Source organism: Triturus cristatus, chromosome 7 (assembly GCF_964204655.1).
Source record: "Triturus cristatus chromosome 7, aTriCri1.1, whole genome shotgun sequence".
NCBI lineage: Eukaryota > Metazoa > Chordata > Amphibia > Caudata > Salamandridae > Triturus > Triturus cristatus.
Genome location: NC_140590.1, coordinates 866901101 through 866925468, shown reverse-complemented (window position 1 = coordinate 866925468; position 24368 = coordinate 866901101). Strand labels below are relative to the sequence as shown.

Below are 24368 nucleotides of genomic sequence, written 5' to 3'. Positions count from 1 at the left end.
TATTAAAAATGCTTGGGATTTGTGCAGAATGATGTAAGAAGACTGAAAAGGCCAGGGTAAATCTGGAAGCTTTGAAGTTTGTGTGGTTAAAACAGGCAATAACATAAATAGACTGAAGGTGCGAGGCATTCCAAATCTGCCTTCATATTCAATGATTCTAAAGCTCCAAATTGATTTTTGTACACATCTGTGATTTCTATAGTGCAAACCTAGCCAAAAAGCAACAGAGTACTGTACGGGATTAAGGACAAGCATAAAGTCATGAGTGATAAGAGAGATTGCTGGTTTGTTTGCTTATTTGTAGGGAAGTTTCTTTAAAGAGGGGCATTTTAAGCACTTTCCTAAATCGTATCATAGTTTGATACAGGAATGTTGTTGCAGGCCCTGTGTGCATAGATGGGAAAGGCCTTGCTGCTGTGCGGTGCGTTTTTTTTAATACACTTCTCAGTATGCAGTCTGATAAGGTCTTGGTTGTGAGTGTGCCAAGAACGACCACAGATAGTGTGCTTCTCTGCAAGGTAAGGTGGGGTGCTGATCGTGATGGCTTTGTATATTCTGTTACTGGTTTTGAAGATGTGGGTCGGCAAAGGAGCCAATGTAATTCCATGGGGTGATCACATCATCTGCTGCAATATTCTAAGGGTCTTTTAGTACTTTCTTGTACACCTACCTCTTTTAAGTTTAAAATCTCAAATACCTCTTTATTCTTCGATGTTATATTGATGAAAAACTCTTTGCTCTTCTATTCCACACAAACTCGTCTGTAAAGTTTCAATTTTCCACATTCTTGTGTTGTGAGTGATTTAAATTCTTCTCTGTTTATTGTACAGGGTTCTACACCAAAGCTGAAAGATCTGGCTTTTCTGAAAGATAAGTTGGAAGGATTGCAGCGTCGGGTGGAGGAGGAGGTGCAAGCTGGCGTGACCCGGGTAATAAGGCTTGTCCTGATTTCCTTAGCGTACATAAGGTTCATTCATAAACATAAATTCAATTGATCACATGTAGTGGTCATGTCCTATATCTGCTTTGGCAAATGGCAGCGATTGAGCATTCCTTACAATGTAGGCCGTATTTTATTTGGTCAAACACTTTGCTCAAAACACTGTCCCATTTATTAGTCCTTTTGAATGTATAAAATGTCTCTTCAGTAACATAGATAGTGTATTTTTATAACCCCTGTAAAAAGGTTGTAAATGCTTAATTGTGCATAGTGTGCTTTGATGGTACAGAATTTGTGAGCATACTGGGAGTTTACCTTCTGTGTAGCTTCAGTTGAAATTGGTGATCATAAATAGATAACCAAAGCCCCATAGACTTGTGGCTTTAGTACCACGTGGTCACTAAAATAGACATGAGTAAGCATTTTTGTTCAGTGTAAGCCTGTAGTAGCTGTGTAGTAGTGGACTAACAAAATCACCAATAGAATGTAAAAGTTTTTGGGGAACAATAGATGGAAGTAATTATAACCTTCGAGCAGACAAAGAGCTATAAATATGGGTATTGTGTTACAGCAGATGTGATGATATGCATTGTCAAGAGGACGGTTATACATCCATCCTGGTTCCTGTCTTCTGGATTAGGGAGGACCTGCTTTCTAGTCTTCAGTTGGAGAGCTGTATTAATGCTACCATCTCACTCTATTTGTGTTGTACTTTGTAGGCCCCTGATGGTCAGTAGGTTGTCTTGTGTCCATTTCTAACGAGTATGGGCTGCAGTAAAGTTACCAGATAAACTGGGCAAAATTCGTCCTGCTTCAGATCTGTGAGTGAAAAATCAGACCTTTTTGCTGTTTACAGTTGAGTGAGCAGAAGGCTTGCCATATCTTGGGTTGGAAATCAGTAATATGATAGCACAGTTGATGGAATGTAACCTGTTTTTTCCAGTTACGTTTTTTGAAAGTGATTTGCATCCTTGTAGGATGATGTCCATCTCATTATTGGAGTGGACTGCCTTGTTTAAAATGATCACAGTGCCCAAGGTACTGTAAGCCATACATAGTACCCCCTACTTAGTGCCCCTCCTTCAAATATGTCCTGAGGCCTTGTGGCAAACCATATTTTTTAGCTGAAGAGGGTATTTATATTCACACCATTTGGGCATGTGATGAAATATAGGTCTTCTGTTAAAAAAAGAAAGTGGATGGTGATTTTTCCTTCATGTTGGGCAGCATTTTAACCCTGATGCACAGAGTCCTGTGCTGCTGGGTGACCTGGATTGAGCAAGATGTGATATGGTATCATGAAAAATATTGGGGCTCAGGATAATGCAGCTTGACATAGCCCTGAAGTGGGGAAATGATACGCATCCGAGAATTGAGATATGGGTATGAACTGATAGTTAAATTGCATTTGAGAAGGTGATCTATGTGGGTTCCCCTGAAATTTTGCAAAGAATTGGGGCTGCTAGCAGATATATCAAGAGTTAGACCGATTTACTCCGGCAGTTACTTAATCTTGCCTCACACACAGAAAATCTGCTTGTTGCCTGAGTTTTCAAGGAATGAAGGTATTAGGCTTTACGGTCCTTAATAGCTATATTGACAGTTTCATGCTTTGCTCTGTCACTAAGTTCCTTTACCTCACAGACATGAATGTTTTTGCTTGCATAGAAACTTAATAAAAACATTAAATCATATATTGATTTACATTGCAGTATCAGGCAACTTATTTTTTGGCAGTTTTTTGCTGTGCATGGTCACAGATAAGTATAGTTGCGCTTGACATATTAACCGTAACACAAAGGCTGTACATTGAGAAAGAAAAGTAATAAACAAGAGGAGGAACTGGGAAAATGTGTTAAAATAGGAGCCGTCGAGTACAGTAGAGTGTGGCATACGAGAGAAGAGGAGGAAAGGAGCAAGGTTGGGGATGGCATGGAAGGGATGGTAGGGTGAGGGATTCAGGGAGGCAAGGATGAGGAGACATGGTGAAGAAGATGAATGAGAGGGGGAAGGAAAGAGGACAGCGTATGTGAAGTGGAGACTAGGAGGAGAGCATTAAAGAACAGTACTGAAAAAAGACAAGAAGGAGCAAGTATTGGGGCAGCATGCAAGAAAGTGGGGCATGGTAAGAAGGAAACCATGGAGTATGAGCAGATTCGCTTGGGAGGTGAGGGTTTAAGGGATAGCGTGAGGAAGGCAGGAAGGATAAGAAGAGGAAAAGGTGATATTGAGAGGCGCGCAAACAGGGAGAAGAGAGTGGGAGCAAGTGAGGTAGTACAGAAGATGAGTAACAGTAAAAAGAGCCAAGTAAATAGAGTTGGGGGAAAGGTAGGGAGTGTGGGGAGGGTGCAGAGTGAGCAGAGAAGGGGTAGACTGGGTAGGAACTGTCAAGATCAGGTGTGAAGAAAAAATAAGAGAGATAAGAGGAGAAATAGGAAGGGGCAAGATAAGGGAGCAAGAGGGTTTTGAATAAGTGAAGGGGTCAGTATGGGTTGGTGTTTAGTGGTAGATAGAGAGTAGTGAGTGCGTATGGTCTCAAGTAACCAAATTGTAAGGTAGAATAGAGTGGAGAGAACACCACCGTACACTGACTGAGTGTTTTTAGATTGTAAGTTCGGTCCTGATCTCAGCAGGATAAGAGTTATGTAGGAACAAGAAGTTTCTAGAGAAAGACTAATAGAAGGCATGGGAGATTCTGTAGTTTTGCTGCCAGGTAACTTGAGCAGATAAGCCGGGTAAGGGGGTATGAAATAGACTGCATTGTAGGCTAGACAACCCAATATAAATTTGATTCTGAACTCTATAAGAAGCCTGCTTAGCTCAACTAGTGTTGAAGTGATGTGATCAAATTTCCTTGACAGAAGGATACATTACCATGCAAGACATTATTTAAGAGACATAGGGGTAGCTTACTGGGCATCACTACACATGATAGAATGAGTGTGTGAGCAGCGGTTTGTAGACAAGCAGTTGGAAGAAGCTGCATTATTTTTCTTCAAGTCGTAGATGTGAAAGTTAGCCATTTTGGCAATTTTGTGTTTGTAGCATGAGATGCTGCAGATACACATGCTCTATAAACTCTTGTCATCTAATCTAGGGCATGGACGTTTGCAAGTTGTTTTTAGGTCTCGCTTAGCGTGGCTGCGCATATGCGCAGCTCGCTCGGCGAGATTTATTGCAGATGAGCAGTTTAAAAAAGGGCTTTAAGCCCCAACCCTTATTTCCACTGGCTGGCGTCACCATTTATGTTAAACGGTGGCCAGCCATTGGAAATTAGGATTTTTGGTGGACGCCCTTTGGCCTCCGAGCCGGACTCGGTGGCCTGCTTTGCGTCTGCCGCAAAGCAGTTTCTTATCTTTATGGGGCCATGTGTTAGAAACACATGGCCCCATAAAGACAAGAGATCCTCATGCTCGGCTGCAGCGCGGTCCTCCTTTCACTTTTCTCTTACCTGCCCTCTCTTCTCTACCCTCGATGTCTCTGTTGTCCCTCCTCTCTATCCCTGCTCTTTTTCCCAGCTGTCTCCACGCTCTGACCCCCCCACGATGAGACACACCTCTCTACCCTGTCCCCCCTTCCCTCCAGCCGCCCCATGTCAGACAGGAGGAGTGGATTATCTGAAAAGGTGTGTGTATTGGGGGGGCACATCCCCCCCCCCCATAAGCACAACATCGCAGATAACCCCCACCACCCACACACACAATGACAGCACATGCCAGTGCGCACACTCGCTCCATCTGCTGGACAAACACTGACGGCTGTGCACATGTGCACAATATTAGCTGCACACTTCCAGCATAAAGGCGGCGTGCACGCACCACACCAGCTGGGGGGAGACACCCCAACATGACTGCACACACACACCAGTGCTCTGCATACACTCAGCGCGGCGGGTGTGTACCCACCCCACACCGGCTGGGGAGACTCACCCCAGTGCTCTGCATACACAGCGTGTTGGGTGTGCACCCACCCCACACCGGCTAGAGAGACACACACCAGGGCTCTGCTTACACAGCATGTTGGGTGTGTACCCATCCCACCCTGGCTGGGGAGACACACACCAGTGCTCTGCATACACAACGCGGCGGGTGTGCACCCACCCCACACCGGCTGCAGATAGCTGCACAGACACACCTCACTTTTGATGCACACAAGAGAACTAACTGCACAATAGTAAACATGCTGTTTGTGGGCACACATACTTAGGCATACACTACACTGCTCGTGTACACAACTCACAACAGTGGGAGCAGCTACACAGGTCAGGCAAACGTTGGAAGGAATCCGGGGGTCGCTTGAGCCCGGGGTTTGCACGAGTCACCAGCAACACTCGTGCTGCCTATCAATACCAGCACGTCACAGACCCCGTAGCTGTAACACAACTGCCAAACACACCGTGCACGGACATACCAACGCAACGCAACGGCAAGTACGCCGACACTGCACATGTGCACTCACCATAACTGTTATGTGCGCACACACACCACCGAGTACAGACACACACTCAGAAGTTGTAAACAAACTCCACATTGGAAATATATACCCATTGAAGGCGCACACTTCACAGTGAGTGTGCACACACCCGTGCACATACACACCGCGTGCGCAGTATGCACAGAAACCCTCCACTTGTTGTGCACCAACATACAGGACTCAGCATTTCAACGTGGGCGTGTGCCCCAACCCCTCCTTATCCCCCCCCCCCCCCCAGCTTGCCCCATCCATTCTCTAGAGTCCAGCTGCTCGCAGACTCACTACATCAGCGTCAGCTGCACAAGGTATGCAGAAGCAAACACTGAAAGGGCAGGGGACCCCCCTCCCCATCACCATCCCCCACACCGTGGAGCAGCTGCACAGGATAGCTGGAGCTTACATGAGGTATGTGGATATGGCATAGGAGTGCCCTTCTCCCCATGCCACTGCCCCACCTCTGCGGGTGGAGGGCAGAAGCAAACACTGAAGGGGCCGAGGGGTGCCCTTCTCCCCATGCCACAACCCCCACCTCAGAGGGCAGAAGCAAACACTGAAGGGGCAGAGGTGTGCCCTGCTCCCCATGCCACTGCCCCCACCTCTGAGGGCAGAAGCAAACTCTGAAGGGGCAGAGGGGTGCCCTGCTCCCCATGCCACTGCCCCCACCTCTGAGGGCAGAAGCAAACTCTGAAGGGGCAGAGGGTTGCTCTGCTCCCCATGCCACTGCCCCACCTCTGCGGGCAGAGGGCAGAAGCAAACACTGAATGGGCAGAGGGGTGCCCTTCTCCACATGTCACAACCTCCACCTCTGAGGGCAGAAGCAAACACCGAAGGGGCAGAGGGGTGCCCTGCTCCCTCATGCCACACACCCCCACCTCTGAGGGCAGCTGCACAGATAGGGCAGAAGCAAGCACTGAAAGGGGCAGAGGGGTGCCATGCTCCCCATGCTACAGCCCCCACCTCTGAGGGCAGAATCAAACACTAAAGGGGCAGAGGGGTGACCTGCTCCCCATGCTATAGCTCCCCACCGCTGAGGGCAGAAGCAAGCACTGAAGGGGTCGAGGGGTGTCCTGCTCCCCATGTCACAGCCCCCAGTGAGAGGGCACAGTACATGCCCTCACTGGAGGGTCCGCGGGACAGAGTGGTGCCATCTGCACCCCCTGGGGTCCCTCACTTGGGTAGTGAGAGGGCACAGTACCTGCCCTCACCGGAGGGTCTGCGGGACAGAGGTGCCATCTGCACCCCCTGAGGGTCCCACTGGGAGGGTTAGAGGGAACAGTGCCTGCCCTCACCGGATGGTCCGTGGGATAGAGAGGTGCCATCTGCACCCCTGAGGGTCTCTCACTGTGGGTGGTGGAAGGCGGGGGAGAGGGCACAGTACCTGCCCTCACCAGAGGGTCAGTGGGACAAAGAGGTGCGACCAGCTCACCCTTAGGGGCCCTCACTAGGGGGGATTAGAGGACACAGTGCCTGCCCTCCCCGGATGGTCTGTGGGACAGAGAAGTGCCATCTGCACCCCTGAGGGTCTCTCCCTGTGGGTGGTGGTGGGGGGCAGAGGGCACAGTGTCTGCCCTCCACCGGAGGGTCTGCGGGAAAGAGAGATGCTATGTACTGCCCCAGAGGGTTCCTCACTGGGGAGTGAGAGGGCACAGTTCATGCCCTCACCGAAGGGTCTGTGGGACAGAGAGGTGTGACCAGCTCACCCTGACGGTTCCTCACTGTGGGGGTCAGAGGGCAAAGTGCCTCCCCTCACCGGATGGTCTGCGGGACAGAGAGGTGCCATCTGCACCCCAGAGGGTCTCTCACTGTGGGTGGTGGGAGGGTCAGAGGGCACAGTGCCTGCCATCCACAGGAGGGTCTGCGGGACAGAGAGATGCCATCTGAGGGCCTCTCACTATGGGTGGTGGGGGGTTCAGAGGGCACAGTGTCTGCCCTCCACCGAGGGTCTGCGGGACAGAGAGGTGCCATCTGTACCCCCTGGTGGTCCCTCATTAAGGTAGTGAGAGGGCAGAGTACCAGCCCTCACCGGAAGGTCTGCGGGACAGAGAGGTGCCATTTGCACCCCCCGAGGGTCCCTCACTGGGGCAGTGAGAGGGCACAGTACATGCCCTCACCTGAGGGTGTGTAGGACAGAGGGGTGCCATCTGCACCCCCTGAGAGTCCCTCACAGGATGGTCTGCGGGACAGAGAGGTGCCATCTGCACCCCTGATGGTCTCTCACTGTGGGTGGTGGTGTTGTTTCGAATTAGATGTCCGTACATAGGTTTTCCTAAATCATGTCCTTCTATTGGCACAATTCGCAATGCCCTTATTTAGGCATAGAATCCCAGTCCTTATTTAGGCATTAGCCATGCTATCCAAATACAGGCATGGTCACCTACATCCATCCATCCCAACGTCGCAACGAGTTCTTAGAAACCAGACCCTTAAGCTTTTGGGACTTTCCCTAGCTAGGAGTATTGATTTCTCCAAGAACTCATCTATTATGCATGAACTACTATTATTTGGGGGTTCATTCATGACGTCTTCCTCTGCCCGACTTTACGTCAGTGCTAACGTTCCTAAGCACCTTCCAGGTATAAATATACCGTCCCTTACCATGGCAAACCACGGCTCGGCTGCACAGCTCGATATGGCTCGCCACGGCAAGTTCAGAAGAATTCGAGTCCCCGCCTGACGCACTGACCAGACGCTGCCATCCCTGCACCTAGAGAATCCAGATTGGGGGGGGGGGGGTAGAGGGCACTGTGCCTGCCCTCACCGGAGGGTCTGCGGGACACAGGTGCTATCTACATCCCCTGAGGGTCCCTCACTGGGAAAGGGGCTGTCTACCCCTGACTCTCTGTATGGCTCATCTGGACGCGCCTCCGACGAGGCTTCACGGGGGAGGGAGATATTTTTCTGTTCGTTCATGTACATTTTTTTTAGTTTAGTAGAGCATTGCACCTACTTTTCCCCTCGGACTTCACCCACTGGAGTTGGAGGTCTACAGTGGGCACGACCTCTTCTCTGCCCTTCATCAGTATGCTTGCTTTCTCCCCTTCTTCATTTTCTTCAGCCCCTTCACCTCTTCGTGCTCACACACCTCCTGCCACAGTACGAATTGATAAGAGGTGTATACTATTTCTTCTCGTGTAAGCTGACACCCTAGCCACCTGTAGTCGATACATTGAGCTAGCTATGTCTTCTTTTCAAAGCAAGGGGTACCGAATACACCCCAACCTGTTGGTGTGCTGGCGAATGTCCAGTTTCTCACTCCTTGTATTTTGATGTATTTTGATACATTACCAGTTGTCTAACAAGTGTCTGGGACACTACCGGGCTCACTAACACCCCACCTGCTCCCACAACCTTGTGTGAAAGTTCAAATCCTAGTGTTTGTATCCTTATGATTGACAGGCACAAGATGACACACCACACTCGCATCTTTGCTACAGTAGAAGCTATTATTATGCTTCCACTTGAAACACGGCCTTCTACAGGGGCAATTAGGTTGTGTGCTTGATGCCCGTTACCTCCCCATATGGTGTCATTCTAGACATCACAAACATAGCATTTAAGTCATTGAGATATTGACATTTCAGGCCTCTACAGGTGCGCGTGGCACACTAGAAATCATATCGAGCATGCTGTTTGATGAGAGTTAATTCACTGTGATAGTTTATATGTGATATACAAGACTAGCTAAGACCCCTTTCACTCGTCAGACATTGAAGTGTGTGTTTTATGCATATTGCATTGATCAGTCGTGATTAGCAGTTGTCCTTCAAGCCGGGGACACTTTCTCCTCATAGAATGCTGTTTGTAAATCCAAAGGGCATAAACTGTATAACGCAGGCAGTCCACCTCATAGGAGGTTATTCACAAAGTCCCACTGCAAGATAAGGAAAAATTAATAACACGCACATTTCATACGCTAAGAAACGTAGACCTGCAGTCTCGACCGTAGTAAAGATAATTGGCAGGTCATGAGTTAAAAATGCAATCGGTCTCGCATTTCATCATGTTAAAGCATTTGCTTTGCTATACAATACCATTAGCAAAGCAAATGGCTTTAACTTAATCAAAGGCGAGACCTATTGCATTTTCAGTGCTTGTTATTAGAAGTTTTTGTCATGATCTTTAGTGACTCCTTCCTTCGCCAGAATCCATCAGGACAAAGACTCCCCCTCAGGTTGTTTTTTTTGTTGCTTCGGGACCAACATAATCTTTTCTGGAACATTTGGTTCTAGTTATCAATAATTCATCCCGTGCAACAAAAGAATATCTACCACATTGGTGCCCATGTAGGATTTAAAACGGCATCCTGGATCAAACTACGGTCTTACCGAAAAGACTGATAGGAGGAAGGGTGTTATAGAGAAATCGTCCTTCCTATTTTATCCTAAATGTAGCCCCAGTGTCCTGTAGTTCCAACTAATCCATAGGACCTGAGCGCTTGTGAACAGCATAAACGTTGGGTGCGGTGCTTAGACTGATTCCATGCACCCCCATAGTATATGTTGTCCTATAGACAAGCTAACTGACAGTGCCACCATAAGTACCCCTAACCTGAACAGGAAGCAAATAGATTTTGGCATCCTCTGAACATGGCCACCCTGACCCTTCAGGGATCATGGGAACAGATCCAGAACCCTTTGCTCAGTCAATCTTGCATTCTTGTCCTCAGAAATATACAGAGAATACACAATGGAACGTTCTTCAATATATTTATTGAACCAAAGTTATTATTGTATTGAGTACATGTGTTGCTATAATCAATAGGCAGAAGCATATGAAAGTGATTACAAGCACCACAATAGTAAATAGCAGGTATAGTTCCACCATGGTGCTATGAACTGTGTATGTATGCAGGCATATAAAACACTAAAGGAATTAGGCATACTCCTGTTATGCAATTCCTACCATATGTGTGTTTAGGATGTATGTGCGGGTGTATAGCCAAGAACCCCCCACCGGGTGATCCAACGGCATTACCTGGCGGAACAGAATGTAGGAACCTGTCCTGGTCACGAGCTGGACACCCCTCACGTAGGTGTTAGCTGCTGGGTAAAGCATCAGCATGCAGGGACCTCTTGTTGTCAGAAGAAGTGTCTTCTCTGGCTAACCCCCGGAAATGCTTATTTATTTATAATAAAAAGCATCCTTGCATTGTGTATATACAAATTAGCATTGTTCTGGGTTTGCAGAGAGCCCTGTCGCCCCGTGGATGGAGATAGAATGATATTGTACAGCGTGTGCAAAGGCTTTGTACTCTGTGTTAGAGGCATTTATGATAATGATGCATGAAGCAAAATGTGTAAGCAAAGCAGCTTCAGAGAAGCTAATCCAACATTGTCACGCTCGTGAATATGTGCAAAATGTTTTCGTAAAATGTTATAGTGCAGAAAGAAGACCATGCAAGAAAATGTGCAGCGTTGCTATATGGGCCTAACTCAGGCACATATCACCCAATCCTTATACTAAGGGTCGACCTAAAAACTGTTTAAAACAGAAGGCCTTATAAACCTATAAAATCTAAAAGCACTTTAAAAAGCACCTATAAGTAAACTTTAAAAAAAAACGATTAAAAAACCATCATTTAAAAATTACCATCAGGCAGTTTGAAACTCCAAGCACATAGAAAGCCAATGTGTCCAGAGGCAAAGGAGAGCGAAAACAAACCATAATCCCCCCCCCCTTCCACCTCCCCCCCCCCCCCCCCCCAAAAAAAACCATGCCAAATGAACAGTTCCTACCAAACGGAATAGCCACTTGTTTGTGTTCCGAGTGGTTGTCGCAAAATTGCTCTTTCCGGCAACCACAGACGACGTTCCCAGAGGTGCATCTCGAAGCAGGTGTATAGAGCAAAGGTGTTCCCATCCAGTCCCCACAGCAACTGCCATGGGAGGTACTACATCATGTAGGCGTTCCGCAGAGCTGATATCCAGTTCACTAGGAGCCAAAGCATCCTAGGGTGGCTTGAGCAATGCACTCCGCAGCAATGGAATACGCTAGGGACAACTATACCCATGTGCCTTTAAAGGGTCCATCAGTACCTCAATGTCCAATGGTGTAACCAAGTGTGATCCAAGGCAGAAATCCAGTGCACATTCATGAGTGCACAGCAGACAGCGGAATACAGGTTGTAGGCAGTGAGGCCATACATGCCTCAACAATAAGAAACAATGCTCATTCAGTTCTCGAAGCTGAGGTGTGCCGAGCAGTGTATCATGCGCTCAGCATTGCATTGCTGCCTCCTTTCCGTTTTGAACTGGGAAATCCATTACAGAGCAGAAAAATTATAGGAAGAATCCCAGCCACAAGTATCGGGACAAAAAGGTTTCCCAGTACGAAGTGAATAAACAATAGAATTACTCCGAAGGTACCAACCCATACAGAACCAATTCATTGAAAAAAAGTGTGCTACTCCGTTTGTATCAAGAACACTTGATGGACAGAATGCTGCACAGTGTCAAACATTCACCCCAGTACAGAGATCTGGGCCTAAATCCATAGTTTTTTTTGCTCCCCACACCTTTCCAATTTAGACTCAGCCATATGCAAATCAGTCTTGACCCTGTTCCCCATGGGAACAGTCCAGCCTGAACTGCAGGCCAAGTCCTCCCTTGTCTGGAAACAAGCATCCAGTCCACTGACTGAGGTGGAGTTTTTGTCCTGGTGCATTGTGAACACAGTGCAAAGAAAAACTTGCATATGCTTTATATGTAGCAAGCATAGACTATATGGGGAGAGTCACAAAACACCTAGTGAACAAAAATGTCTTCACAAAAACAACTGCAAATGTTCCCACCCAACATTAAGTGACATTAAAATACAGAGCTCATGAATCTACAACAGTACAAGCTACAGACAGACCATTACAGGGTAAGTAATATTTCCCTTATGTGGGGTATCATAAAAAAGGAAGTGTCCAGCGTAGGAGTAAGAAATGAGACAATGGGTGAACGAGAGAGCGAGGATTTGACAGTATTTAGTTGCTTTGGCAGGTGAGGACTGAAGAACATTTTGTATTTAGGAACGAATGGAATTAACTAAGTCGTTGTCTGTCCGAGGGTGAGGAACTTTTCTTTCATCGGGTCTGAATGATCAGAAAGACCGTTCAGAGAATAAAGATAAACAGTGTTGCTGCTTTCAAATAGATTTGTGTGTCATTGGGTAATATAGACACCTGTCCCTTTACAAAGTTCAGAGAGCGTTTCCAAGTATAAGTTGGTGAGGGTCGGGGACAGAAGGAAACCTTGCACAACCCCATAGATCATAGGAGTTGGTTGAGAAATATTGCCTTCCATTGTTCCTATTTGAGAATGGTGTGAGTAAAAATAGGTGAACCATTTGAGAACAGTGTCCTTAAATTCAAAATGGCTTTCGAGGAGGAAGAGCTTTAGATTATAAACAGTTGTATTGAAAGCAGCAGTAAGATACAGCAGAACAAGAAGGCGGGAATAGCTGATACAGAGCATTCAATCTATATTAGCCAGCAGTTTTAACAAATCAGTTTTGATTCCAAGACCCACTCTGAACCCCAATTGTTGAAACGTGAGTAGATGTTTGTCACTGATATACTCCGCTGTACAGAGATACGTGTTAGTATGATCTTTCCTAGCTAGGGAGTTTGCAGATGTACCACTAGTATGCTGTCAGCTTTGAATTGAAATCTGGTTTTGTGAGTAGGCGGCCAAATCAATGCTACGTTTTTAGTTAGTCTGAAAAATATCCTTATTTTAGAGATGCTTTGATGAGTTTGCACCAAGCTGCAACAAAGTGTGAGAAGTTGCCATTGATGAAGAATGCAAGTATGAGATTCTTGAAGTAAGAAGTTTGTCTCATCTTTCCCGTCATGACTTTTAACAAGCCTGCATGTTACAAACTGGTGCATCACACTTTGCATAATGGTTATGTTAAACTACATTGCCTCAAGGTGCAATCATCAGAAAATTTAAGTGGACATTTTGTTGAAGTTCTGAGAGAAGCCTTGTCTTTTTTTGCTGGCATAAACTAGAATACTTCAGCGGGACCATGAATGCAGCAGACTGCGTTTTCAGCGTTTGATTGAAGCGGCATGTATGCATAGTAATCAGAAGATGCAGAGCTATGCACTGAGATGATATGAAGTCACAGAAGAATGAACAGGCAGAGGAGATCGTTTTGATCCAAAAATAGGCCCACAAAGTCAGACCGTTTTTGGTATCCAATGTTATCCTGTCTTGTAATTGTTGCCTAGGTTCCTATATTTCGTTGATTGTGTCCTCCCTTCAATGGGAAGACATTTTCATGAATCCACTCCATGATCTTGTCACTTTAGTATTGAAGCTTGTATTCTTTTTAGGTCTCGGCTAGCGTGGCTGCGTACATGCGCATCTCGCTCGGCGAGATTTAATGTTTTTGAGGAGTTTCAGTAAAGGGCTTTAAGCCCCGCCCCTCTTTTCCATTGGCTGGCGTCACCGTTTATGCTAAACGGTGGCCAGCCATTGGAAAAGAGCTTTCTATGTTGCCTCCCTTTGACTTTTTGGGACGGCCTACTTGGACTTCATCGCCTGCTTTCCTCCCGTCGCAAACGTTTTTTTTATCTTTATGGGGCCATGTGTTTCCAACATATGTCCCCATACAGACACGCTCCGGCACGATCCTGCGACAGGGAAGGGATGTGGGGTTGGTTTAGGGGGCATAATGTAAACTGTGCACATCTTCGAGGGAATCTCCCGATGTGATATTTTAGTGTTCGCTTATCATACAACACAAACCCAGCCCACCCCCTCCGCCCGGCATTAGTCAAACTACAAACATCCATCCATTTCTGCCCTTGCTCGAGGAGCATCCTTACAGGCGCAGCATCCGTCTGGGCTTTAACTCCTGCGGCTCTGAAGCACAACAAAGCAAAACAAAATAGAGAGGGTACGGCGTAACGGCCAGAGCTGGCGCCTTTAGAACGGAGGAACCAGTTTGCAGTCTCTGCATCGGCTCAACATCCTGGGATTCTGGAGAAATCACTTAATCTCCCCGTGCCTACAACAATGAATGTGTCCTTGTGTAAGGTAACTGGTGCGCATGCAAAGCGCTCCAGTACCTTTGGGTCTAGTTTGTGCTATATAAAACGACAACAAAAAAATGAAAAGCTGGCCACCTATAGAAACAAATGAACATTAATAAAACTCATGAGCTATTAGGGTGGGGGTCAGTTGTAGCCGACGCTGCATTAAACAACGAACTACACCAGGGATCCCTCCCCCTCTTCCTGGACCCGGCAAAGCTCTTTAATTGCCATGTCAGGCTGAAAGGATTCTGTGGACCGCTGAAGTATCCGAGTTTTCAAGCAGGGAGGTTTGTAGTGGGGGAGGGTTTCTACACTAGGAGCTGGGTCCGAGCACTGCAACATGGGGCAGGTTACAGCCGACCCAACACAACGGTGCACAAAAGCATAAGCTGTGCAATGCTTGCACCAGAGAGCACGTGGCAGTATGCATCGCACTCTACACGGAATCCCTTCTTGGCGCTGTAATGAGTCAAACATCCATCCATTTCTGCCCTTGCTCGAGGAGCATCCTTACAGGCGCAGCTGAAGGGGCTCTGAACAGCCAGGCGTGCACAGGAAGGCTCATAGCAGGTGCAGTGATGTACACATGGGATGACAAAGCTGTACTGCTCAGGGTGTGGACATACTTGAAGTAGACATCCAAGGTTGATTCTCGTATGGGACGCAAAGCGCTTTGACGTAACAGTGTGACGCTGTGAATTCACAATAACATCATCATCCGTGAGGCTGAGCAGGGCTATATAGGCTCGCATATGGCTCGTGAGACTGTTAATCGGACATTACTATCAAGATAATAACGGGAGTCCGAGGGCCTGGTCCTCGCTGACGAAGAACCAAGCTCTCCGGCCATGGGACCCGGGGCCTGTGGATGGCGCAGGCATAAGACGGTACTGCAGATAGGCTTCTGCTTGCTGGTCTGTTGCCTGGGGTCCATGCTCTACCTGTACCAGCACTTACAGGAGAAAGTGCAGAGCTCCGAGAACCTGTTCCTCAAGCAGCAGCAGGAGACGCTCTCTGCCCAGCTGGAAGGTGAGGGGCAGCTGTCAAGTGAATGGTGTTTTACCCTGGCGTCTTCACTTACATTAGTTGTTTATTTCACGCACAGGGGTACCTTATTTTGTATACAATCACTTATTCTACAGCATGTCGCCTCTAAGCGCTCTAATTAACAAATGTTGCGGTTACACAATTTAATGGTACTCAGTTTATCGACCCCAGAAAGATGGAAAGCTGAGATGGCCTTGCAGGGATGGAAAAGCTTATTTGCTCACGTTATAAGAAATCTTGATTTTTCTCTCTCTGTTAAATAAGGCAATTTTTTAAAATCCCTGTGTGGCCTAGAAGGGAGGGGGTGTTAGACTAGTCTAAGTATGTTAAATGCCAGGAGTGGAAGTTAGGGCTTAGGAGACCATGTGGGTTTTTAGAAATTTTAAGATTATATGATAAGAGTAGGATTCTCTTTTTTTCTGAAATGTGGAATATATAGAAAACAGTAGTTTCTTCCCTGCGGACAGTAGGTAATTAAAAAGCCTTTGACACTTTTTGTACCACTGAAATTGAATGCCAAATGCACATTGGTAACACATGCTTTATTGGCTCACAGTATGTTTTTCCAGAAAGATTTAGGGAACTCCAACCTTTCTGAATAATTCTATCTATCTATCGCTCTCTCTCTTGCTCCATCTCTATCAATCGAATACTCAACGCGTTTTGGGGAAACCTTCTTCGGGAGAAAACTCGTACGCCTTGGTTTCTTAAGATTGACAATTCTAAAATTGGTCTAATTGTCCTCATTGGGCTGAACAGAAATATTTTCTTCAAACCAGAAGAAGATATTGGGGAGAGGATGTGGTCTGACGGCTTACCCAAGGTTGAAGCTTCGGGGTCGTGTCCGCTTCCTGTGATTTTGGGCACATCACTTACTCTCCCTATGCCTACCAAAACCAGCATTGAAAATGCAATAGGTCTGGCCTTTGATTAAGTTAAAGCCATTTGCTTTGCTAATGGTATTCTATAGCAAAGCAAATGCCTTTAACTTAATGAAAGGCGAGACCTATTGCATTTTTAATGCTTGTATAACTATTCTACAGAGCAAAGTACCCTCAAGCTGTATATAATAAAGGCTTCAAATTGTCTCTGAATGTATGACCATATGGCTCTAGACACATGTTCTTGCTGATAGTTGGGATCCACATGTATAGGCTACTTAATAGCATTATGCTTCTTCATGCATAGCCACTGGAGTAATGCTATTTTATCTCAGTTTGCCTAACATTTAAGGTGTTCCTTTTAATATCACAGAGGGGTATGCCAGGTGTGTGCCTCATGGAAAGTTTTAATAAATTGCAACATAAACCTAAATCAAGAAACCTGTTTTTGTATCTATTGTTAGTCTAATAGCCCACGAGCATGTACATGTGAAGGGCTTAGCAAAGAGGATGAGAAAAGTGGCAGTAACATGTAATATGTTGAATCTGAGATGTACACGTCCCATTTTGACTGTAATGAATACTTCCATATAGTACAGGGCTAGAGAGCCTTTCAATTTGAGTTGTTCAGAAATTTTGAAGCAAAATGTTGGGTGCTCCTTCAATAGAATATATTAACATCCATCAAGTCCTTTTGTGGCTAAGCATACTGATTTGCACAGTTCAGACTTATTAGAGTATGATTAAGCCTGATTCACAAAAGGCTTTGTACTCCTAATTTAAATTTTGCTGTATAGAAACAGCATTTTCAGATTGTAAATTTCTCATCCCCATTCATGACATCAAGACTGGTGCAATGTTATGTCTAGAAAGTGCACTCCAAATCTGTCAGTATGGTGAACCTCGCCTTCCTTAAGAGAGGGCTGACCTGAGGACATTTCTGAGCAGAACACTCTGAAAAGTGGATGAGACCCATTAGATTGTAAGATTTTGGGGGTTTCAACTATTTCTTTGAGGTAGTTGCCACCTTTAAAATACACAAAGATGTACTTCTTCCAGAGTCAGAATGCAGAGGGAAACGCCTCCATTTTCATTGATCATGAAAAGGAATGTGGGGATATTGTATATATTGGTGTTCTGAAAAAAAATCTGTGTCTGTCATAAATGCAGTAGAGTACTCAATTATAGAGCTTTCTCTATCAACCACATATTGTTTTGAAGCCAGCACTGACTAGGTCTCTCCTCGCGTTTAGTAAATATAATGTGAGCACACACAACACTTAGTGTAAAGAAAAGTGTACAGTTTTTAACCTGTCTTTATTATACCACGTAAATCAATTTTTGCAATTTCTTTGAAATACAAAGGGCCAGATGCATCAAAGGGTTTTGCCCATTCTGTGCCTACGGGAAAATGTGTTCATGCATATGGCACAAAGTGACTTGCATGAATCCTGCTCGCAGAGATTTGTGAAAGCTGAACATAGATTCAACATTCAACTTTTACTGTTTTTTTTTTTTGGGGGGGGGGGGGGGGGAATACTCTTTGTGTAAAAATGAATCCGCCTTTTCTTATTTTTTGTGTATACCGAGAGATAATGTGTGCCTTGATTTGCAGATGAAAACCTCTAGTGAAGGGTAGTTGGGACACAGGGGAGATAACGATCACAAGAAACTGTTGTTTATTATCAGTTACACTTTTAGATAAACTGCTTGAATCCCTCCCAGACAGATCGCTTGCTGCCAATGAATCATCGCCATTGGCAGTTTGGTAGGAGACCTGCATGAGAATTATTTTTGATTATATTTGTCCGCTTGATGGTCTGCAAAAAGAATACTATCTCTAATGGACCTCTTAACTTGTAGTCTACTCGGAGAGGCTGGAGATTGGATGGAGAAGCTGAGCTTCTACTGCATGATCTGCTACCGATTTTAAGCAGTTATAGCTAAGCTTTCTCTACTGTTGCACATATTCCATAGCGAATGGAAGGATTACATTTGTAAGTCTGGCGTTTGCCAAGGCCTCTTGATTTTACTAAAAGGATCTATTCTTCGTCATCAATTCTAGTTCACAATTTTCTTCTGCCCGCTATAGCATACAGCATTCTGCTATTTTACAAGGAGCACATCCACACACAAAGTAGTTTCCTTCATTGCCAGGACTTTTGCTTTTAGGAGATAGATAGATAGATAGATAGATAGATAGATAGATAGATAGATCCAGCAATTCCATTAACATTCTACAAAAACTATAAGAAAAAACATTTTTTTGGGGACAGATCTAAAAAAAACTGTCCGACAACTCCAGACATATTGGCTTTGCCAGTACTTTTTAGTACTGTCTGCTTTTCGTTTTGGCCTAACAGAATAAAATGAACATATTCTAATCTCATCCATATCTATAAGGCTACTCATCCACATACTTTTTTTTTTTTTATCTCTGAAGCTTTTATGTGCATGGATTCAATTTGAAAGATATGAAAGCTTTTAAACAAGTCAAGCAGTGAACATGATGCACTTTAATTTGTAAAATGATATGTTAGCATTTTGCGAAATCAGCAATGTTTCTTCTTTGAAACTCACCTCGTATGAAGGTTTGTGAGTGTTAGCTCAACTCCATGCTAACAATAGAGATCTGTCAAACTTAGTGGGGACGAACTGCATGTTCAATCTTCCCTCCCCTTTAAAGGTGCACAATTTGAGTGATAAGCTCTTGCCACTTTCGCATGAAACCTACAACAAAATGCTAGATACCAGATCTTCAAAAATACTTATTTCTTTTCGTCATTGAGAACATGTTATGTCATAGTAATCTGACCCATTCTGTTTTCTTTTCTTTGCAGGAAGGCTCGTTGCTAAGTTCTCCATTTCTGAAGGGCTTCCTCGCGGGATATGTGGTGGCCAAGCTCCGAGCCTCAGCTGTCCTAGGTTTTGCTGTTGGTGCCTGCACCGGGATCTATGCAGCTCAGAACTATGCTGTTCCGAACGTCGAGCAAACTATCCGTGATTACCTTAGCTCTTTCAAGAAAGGGCGGCCGGACTAGCAAAGCACCCCAGATATTGTAGCTCTCATGCTGCAAACCTTAAACAAACGGCACAGTGAAATATGTGCACACCTTCTTAATGAGAGAATTATATGCTGTTTTATTGACTTGGAAAGATGTTTGATAACTCAGCCGGTCTGCTCGCACACTACGATTTAGGAGACTTAGTTTGGGGGTCAATACTGGAACTACGGAGCCTTTTCATTTCCTTTTCTGACCCGAAGACTCTTAAGCTATAGTTGTACTATTTTAATAGTTGATGTATAAAGAAAAAGTTGGCTTTTTTTCAGCAGGAATCTCTCATAATGGAAAGTGTACATTACTTCAACTGGTTTCCAAAGGTCAAGTTGTTGATGATGCTTTTTCTTAAATTCTAAAGTAGCTCGGAATTGCAAAGCAGGTGAATGTGGGTCTACTTCAGCCAGGGTTGCACGCTGCTTCTCAATGCTAAAACGTCTCCGCTGCAGTGTTTTCGCTTTGGAACATAACTTATGTTGCCTAGTTTCATGAGAATATGGTCTGTAAGAGGATGCAAATAAGAAACCCTCCTGCTCTGTACTCGGCAAGTGGTTTGGTGCCTTCCCTTTATTGTAGCATTGAAGTTTTGGGTCGAATTTCAAGGTCTTCAGTTTGAAGTCTTGGGTTTAGGACTGACTGTATTAAGTTTGGCTCAGAATTATCACAACAATCTGCATGCTCACCAAGCAAAGCGTATTGTACCACAGGTCTGAATTTGCTATAAAATGTGCTGTTCCTTTTTTGCTCTGCTTAATAAATTATGTAGAGAACTTGCTGGAAGCTGACTTTAAGGCTTAGATCTTCAATGAAAAAGATAAGGCAGCTTGATTTGCCTGTAACCTCAGTTTCTTTGAAAATGATTGTAATTGACCATGTTGATAGCGATTCCTCCCCGCCCCGCTCAGTTGGTCACAGCTTACATAGAGTTCTCTGGGTGTTTATGCTTATGTTGTCTGTTGTAATTTATGGCTCCCATGCCCCACTCATAAACCTATGCAAAGTTGATGGAGAAATTCCCTTCAGTTCCTCCTCTGTGGTGCTGTTGATAGAATTGGTGAAGCTTCTCACTTCACTTGTGCTTTTGCTAATCTGGGACCACACGCCTCCTGCAGTCTCACTATCCTGGCACCTTGCTGCTCCTTTCGCTATTTCTGCTTTGCTCTATGGTGCAAACAATAACTTGGTCGTCCACATGCAGCACTTTATGGACCCCAGCACCTATCAAGTGTTGAGCAATTTGAAGATTGGCAGCACTGCCTTTTTCTACAGCATCTTCCTTAACCAAAGACTTTCTCTCCGCAAATGGATGGCACTGTTTTTGCTCATGATTGCTGGTATAATGTACACATATGGAGGTATGCAGGACCAACAAAATCCCGCTCCAGAGAGCCAGCTCCACATAACACTGCCCGGCTTGGGGATGATGCTCCTTTACTGTTTGATCTCTGGGCTGTCAGCTGTTTATACAGAGCTCATTCTGAAGACTCAGCCGCTGCCCCTCAACTTGCAGAACATTTTCCTTTACTCTTTTGGAATCGCAATGAACCTGGTGATGCACATGACGAGTGGCCAGAGCCGTGAGTTCTTCGAAGGCTTCTCTGTGTGGCTGGTTGTGATTGTAGTTAGCCAGGCTGTGAATGGGCTAATCATGTCTGCCGTCATGAAGCATGGCAGCAACATTACCCGGCTCTTCATCATTTCTTGTTCCATGCTGGTGAACGGTCTCCTCTCTTACTTGCTTTTCAGTCTACAGCTCACAGTCCTGTTCTTCGTGTCTGTCCTGTGTATTGGCCTCTCTGTTCATCTCTATTATGGGACAAAATGACATGAGAAACCTCCCAACAGTAAGCTGGGCTTTGAAATATGTACTCTATTTCAACCAATGTACAGATTCTTGCTTTTTCCTTTTTCAGACCTCAGCTTGTTGGATTCTTTTCCTTCTTTTTGAAGTTTGAATTTGTATGCTTTTTTCTGCCTTTTTCGTCACCGGAATTACCTATTTTAGATTGACAGTACTTTTAATCTTCTTGTATCTAAAAGCTCCTGTATTTATTTAGGTTGCAAAGATCAGATAAAATACATTATGTTCAGGGTAACATCGAGATAGATGAAGAAGCTGATGTGCTAACAACACTCACTTAATATTTGATGGGCGATTATGACCTCAAGGCTGCTGTGATATCACTCCGAACTCTTTAGGTCAGAAACTATCCACTTGATAGAACACAAGTGTAGGGAGCAATGCTTGCTACGAAGCACTGGAAACTTAAGTTCTTCTGCTGGTGATCTTGTCACTACTGATAGTACCCCCTACACATCACTAGGGGTTAGATGGTAACCACATGATGCCTTCATTCTCATGTTTGACTTGTATTTGCGACATAGCAATAAAGTCTTTTATTTTGTATCCATATGTTGGGCTATCCATATTTAACCCTCTAGAATGGGTAAACGTTAATTTAAAGTGCTACTTCATTTCAGTGCCAACATTTTTGGGGCCTTTCGTAAAACCCCTTAAGTCCGACAATATATTTTCCTTCAAATGTAGTTGAATCTTTTATTAACTGCTAACACTCCTTTGCCAAGGAATCTGTCACTTTTTAAATCAGGCTCCCTGTGCTAAGCTTTGCTCAATTAGAGTGATCATGAAAACTTCTGATTAATACCCACTTTAAAGATGTATCATACTTGGTGGGTTATCTTTTCTCACTGTCATGAGTTGAAAAATAATTTCTACCTGCACTTAAAGCCTTCACGTGAAGACACAAAAGGCAAAACTATATTGTTCATAAATGTCACCCTAGGTACAATAAGTGGATGGTGGTGAGAGAGTCTGTTACCCATATCCTGTTTGTCATGTGCAGAAAGGTACAGAGATTAGAGTGGAAGTCGTATTTTCAGAGCATCATTTAATGTTTTTCTCTCAAAAATGACACTGCTGTGGAGATCTGCCCAGAAACCCCAAATGAAGGGTCTTGTCCCTTTTGAGGGCACCTACCCATCTTTTGAGCCTAGTAGCACCTTCTTGCTGTATTCATATGAAATGTAATTAATTACAGGGTAAACAGTTACTGGGTAAAAGCCCTTACTCAGATGCTGGGCAGATTACTGATACAACCGGATTATAGAAACACTGGCTTTCATCTCCTCAAGTACTTGCATGTTGATTTTGCCAAATAAAGCTTGTAGTTCATGGATCATTTAGTACCATCTTAATACCGGTGTTGGTGATCTCTGGGATTGATGTTTATTACTCTTTAAAAAAAACTAATATCTGACATTTTTTCATGAATGAAAATGATATCCAGCCTTACGGTGTTGTTCAATGCCAATGATAAAGACTCCATAGATCTCTGAAAAACGGAACCTTTTCATTCTTGAGCGGTGATGTCTGTGTGTGGGATTCTAGAATGCCAGTGCAGTGGTTGGGCCTTCCTCTGTGACTCTTTACTTTCGGATCTGGGAGTAGCATCCATAACTGGTACAAAAACATCAACAAATAAAATATCTGTATAGCTGCTGGGGGCTTCCTCCGATAAGAGAAATGAAGAATCCTGGTGGTGGTGATGATTATTTTTCCAGTAGGGCCTTCATTTTCTTTCTTTTTTTTTTTTATCAGTTCTGTCCAGCCAAAACAAGGGAGTGTTGGCTAAGCTGCCTCAAAACCAAGCCTTATCATCATTTGTAATGGTAGAGCCTCTGTAGAACCTTGCATTCTGGACAGTTTGGTACTCGAAGTCACATCCTCAGTCTATCCCCGAAACTCATTCCAACTGCAGCTGTATGAGTATTTTCCAAAGAGTGCGTTCAACTAGGTGGTAAATGTAGCTCTTCGACTCGCAACTTGCTGTTTGGGTATACAGGAAGGTTGTATGATACACATCTTGTTGTTGAATCCGTGGAGTCACCCAGCTTTCCACCACCCCCGACTGACATCGCCCTCACACATGGCAACCAGCTCAAGCATTTCTGATGCCACCCCTGGACTATAACTTTGCACTATGCAGATTATTGCATTACATGCATTCTTACTAGCAGAACATAGATGCATATTTTCGAAGCATTGATTTTTTTTTTTTTGTTCATTTGCTTATTTTATTTTTTATTGACTTGGCCTTGAATCGACTTATTGGAAAATTGCCAACAATCACTCTGAATATATATTTTTTAAGAACTAGCGATAATACAGATTCAGTGCTGTGTAAGTGTTTAATTTAGAAATGGCTTGGGGGCTTTGTTTCCAGTGCTAAAGTGGACTCTCTCCAGGGGCCATCTACCTTGCTGTGTTATATTCTCTGTCAATAGATGGCAAGCTGTTTGGGGAACATGCAATCTTTTTTAATTTTATATTGTTAGCTAGAATTGCAAATATTTAAATATCTGACTATGTTTGAATTTATTGTACACTGCCGTCGCGACCATATTTATTTGTCAAGGCAGATTTGGTTTGTATACTTTTAAATATAGACCCTATTCCATCAATAAAGTGATCAAGTGCTTTTATGTGTGTGGTATGCAACCTGCTGTTGTGTGGTTTTATAATGCAGCATCTTGTTGAAATACTTCTCTGAGTGATCTAGTCAGTAGTTCTTGTAAATCTCACTTCAACGTTGGCCATTTCGATTGCATGCAGAATTAGATGGATTGAAATCTGGATTACGACGTGAGTTTATGGAATTGTAAGTGTTTGTTCAAGACCACATTTTATTCACCGCAAATGTATATAAGAGAGTCAGTTTCTTTCACTCAAATCGTTTTTTACAATTTGAATAAGACACACTTGTTGTAATTAGCCATTATTTGCTCCAGCCTGCATTATAATCATGGCTTCCCCACTTTCCCAAACTGTGATCCTGGAAGATTTCTTGATCTTGCTGGGCCTGAGTCGCTAAATTGGCCAAACTGGGAGGAGCTAGATACAGCCTTAACTTGCAATT

General features: G+C 44.5%; 2 protein-coding genes across 2 annotated transcripts in view; both read left to right on the top strand.

Annotated features, from left to right (window-relative positions):
* LOC146810781 (SLC35A4 upstream open reading frame protein) overlaps positions 1 to 23934 on the top strand; it is a 32657-nt gene extending 8723 nt beyond the window's left edge. The window contains exons 2-3 of the mRNA XM_085617815.1: positions 831 to 929; positions 19213 to 23934. Of these exons, the coding sequence (XP_085473941.1) occupies positions 831 to 929; positions 19213 to 19413 (300 nt within the window). The 3' untranslated portion in view covers positions 19414 to 23934. The remainder of the gene's footprint in view (positions 1 to 830; positions 930 to 19212) is intronic.
* SLC35A4 (solute carrier family 35 member A4) lies at positions 20237 to 23934 on the top strand. Its single transcript, XM_085617814.1, has one exon. The coding sequence runs from the start codon at positions 20237 to 20239 to the stop codon at positions 21254 to 21256; it is 1020 nt and encodes a 339-aa protein (XP_085473940.1). The 3' UTR covers positions 21257 to 23934.
* Positions 23935 to 24368: the final 434 nt, after the last annotated feature.

Bases quoted from the DNA above. Each gene is read 5' to 3' on its own strand.
- SLC35A4 (XM_085617814.1), top strand. From the start codon at position 20,237: ATGAAAAAGATAAGGCAGCTTGATTTGCCTGTAACCTCAGTTTCTTTG.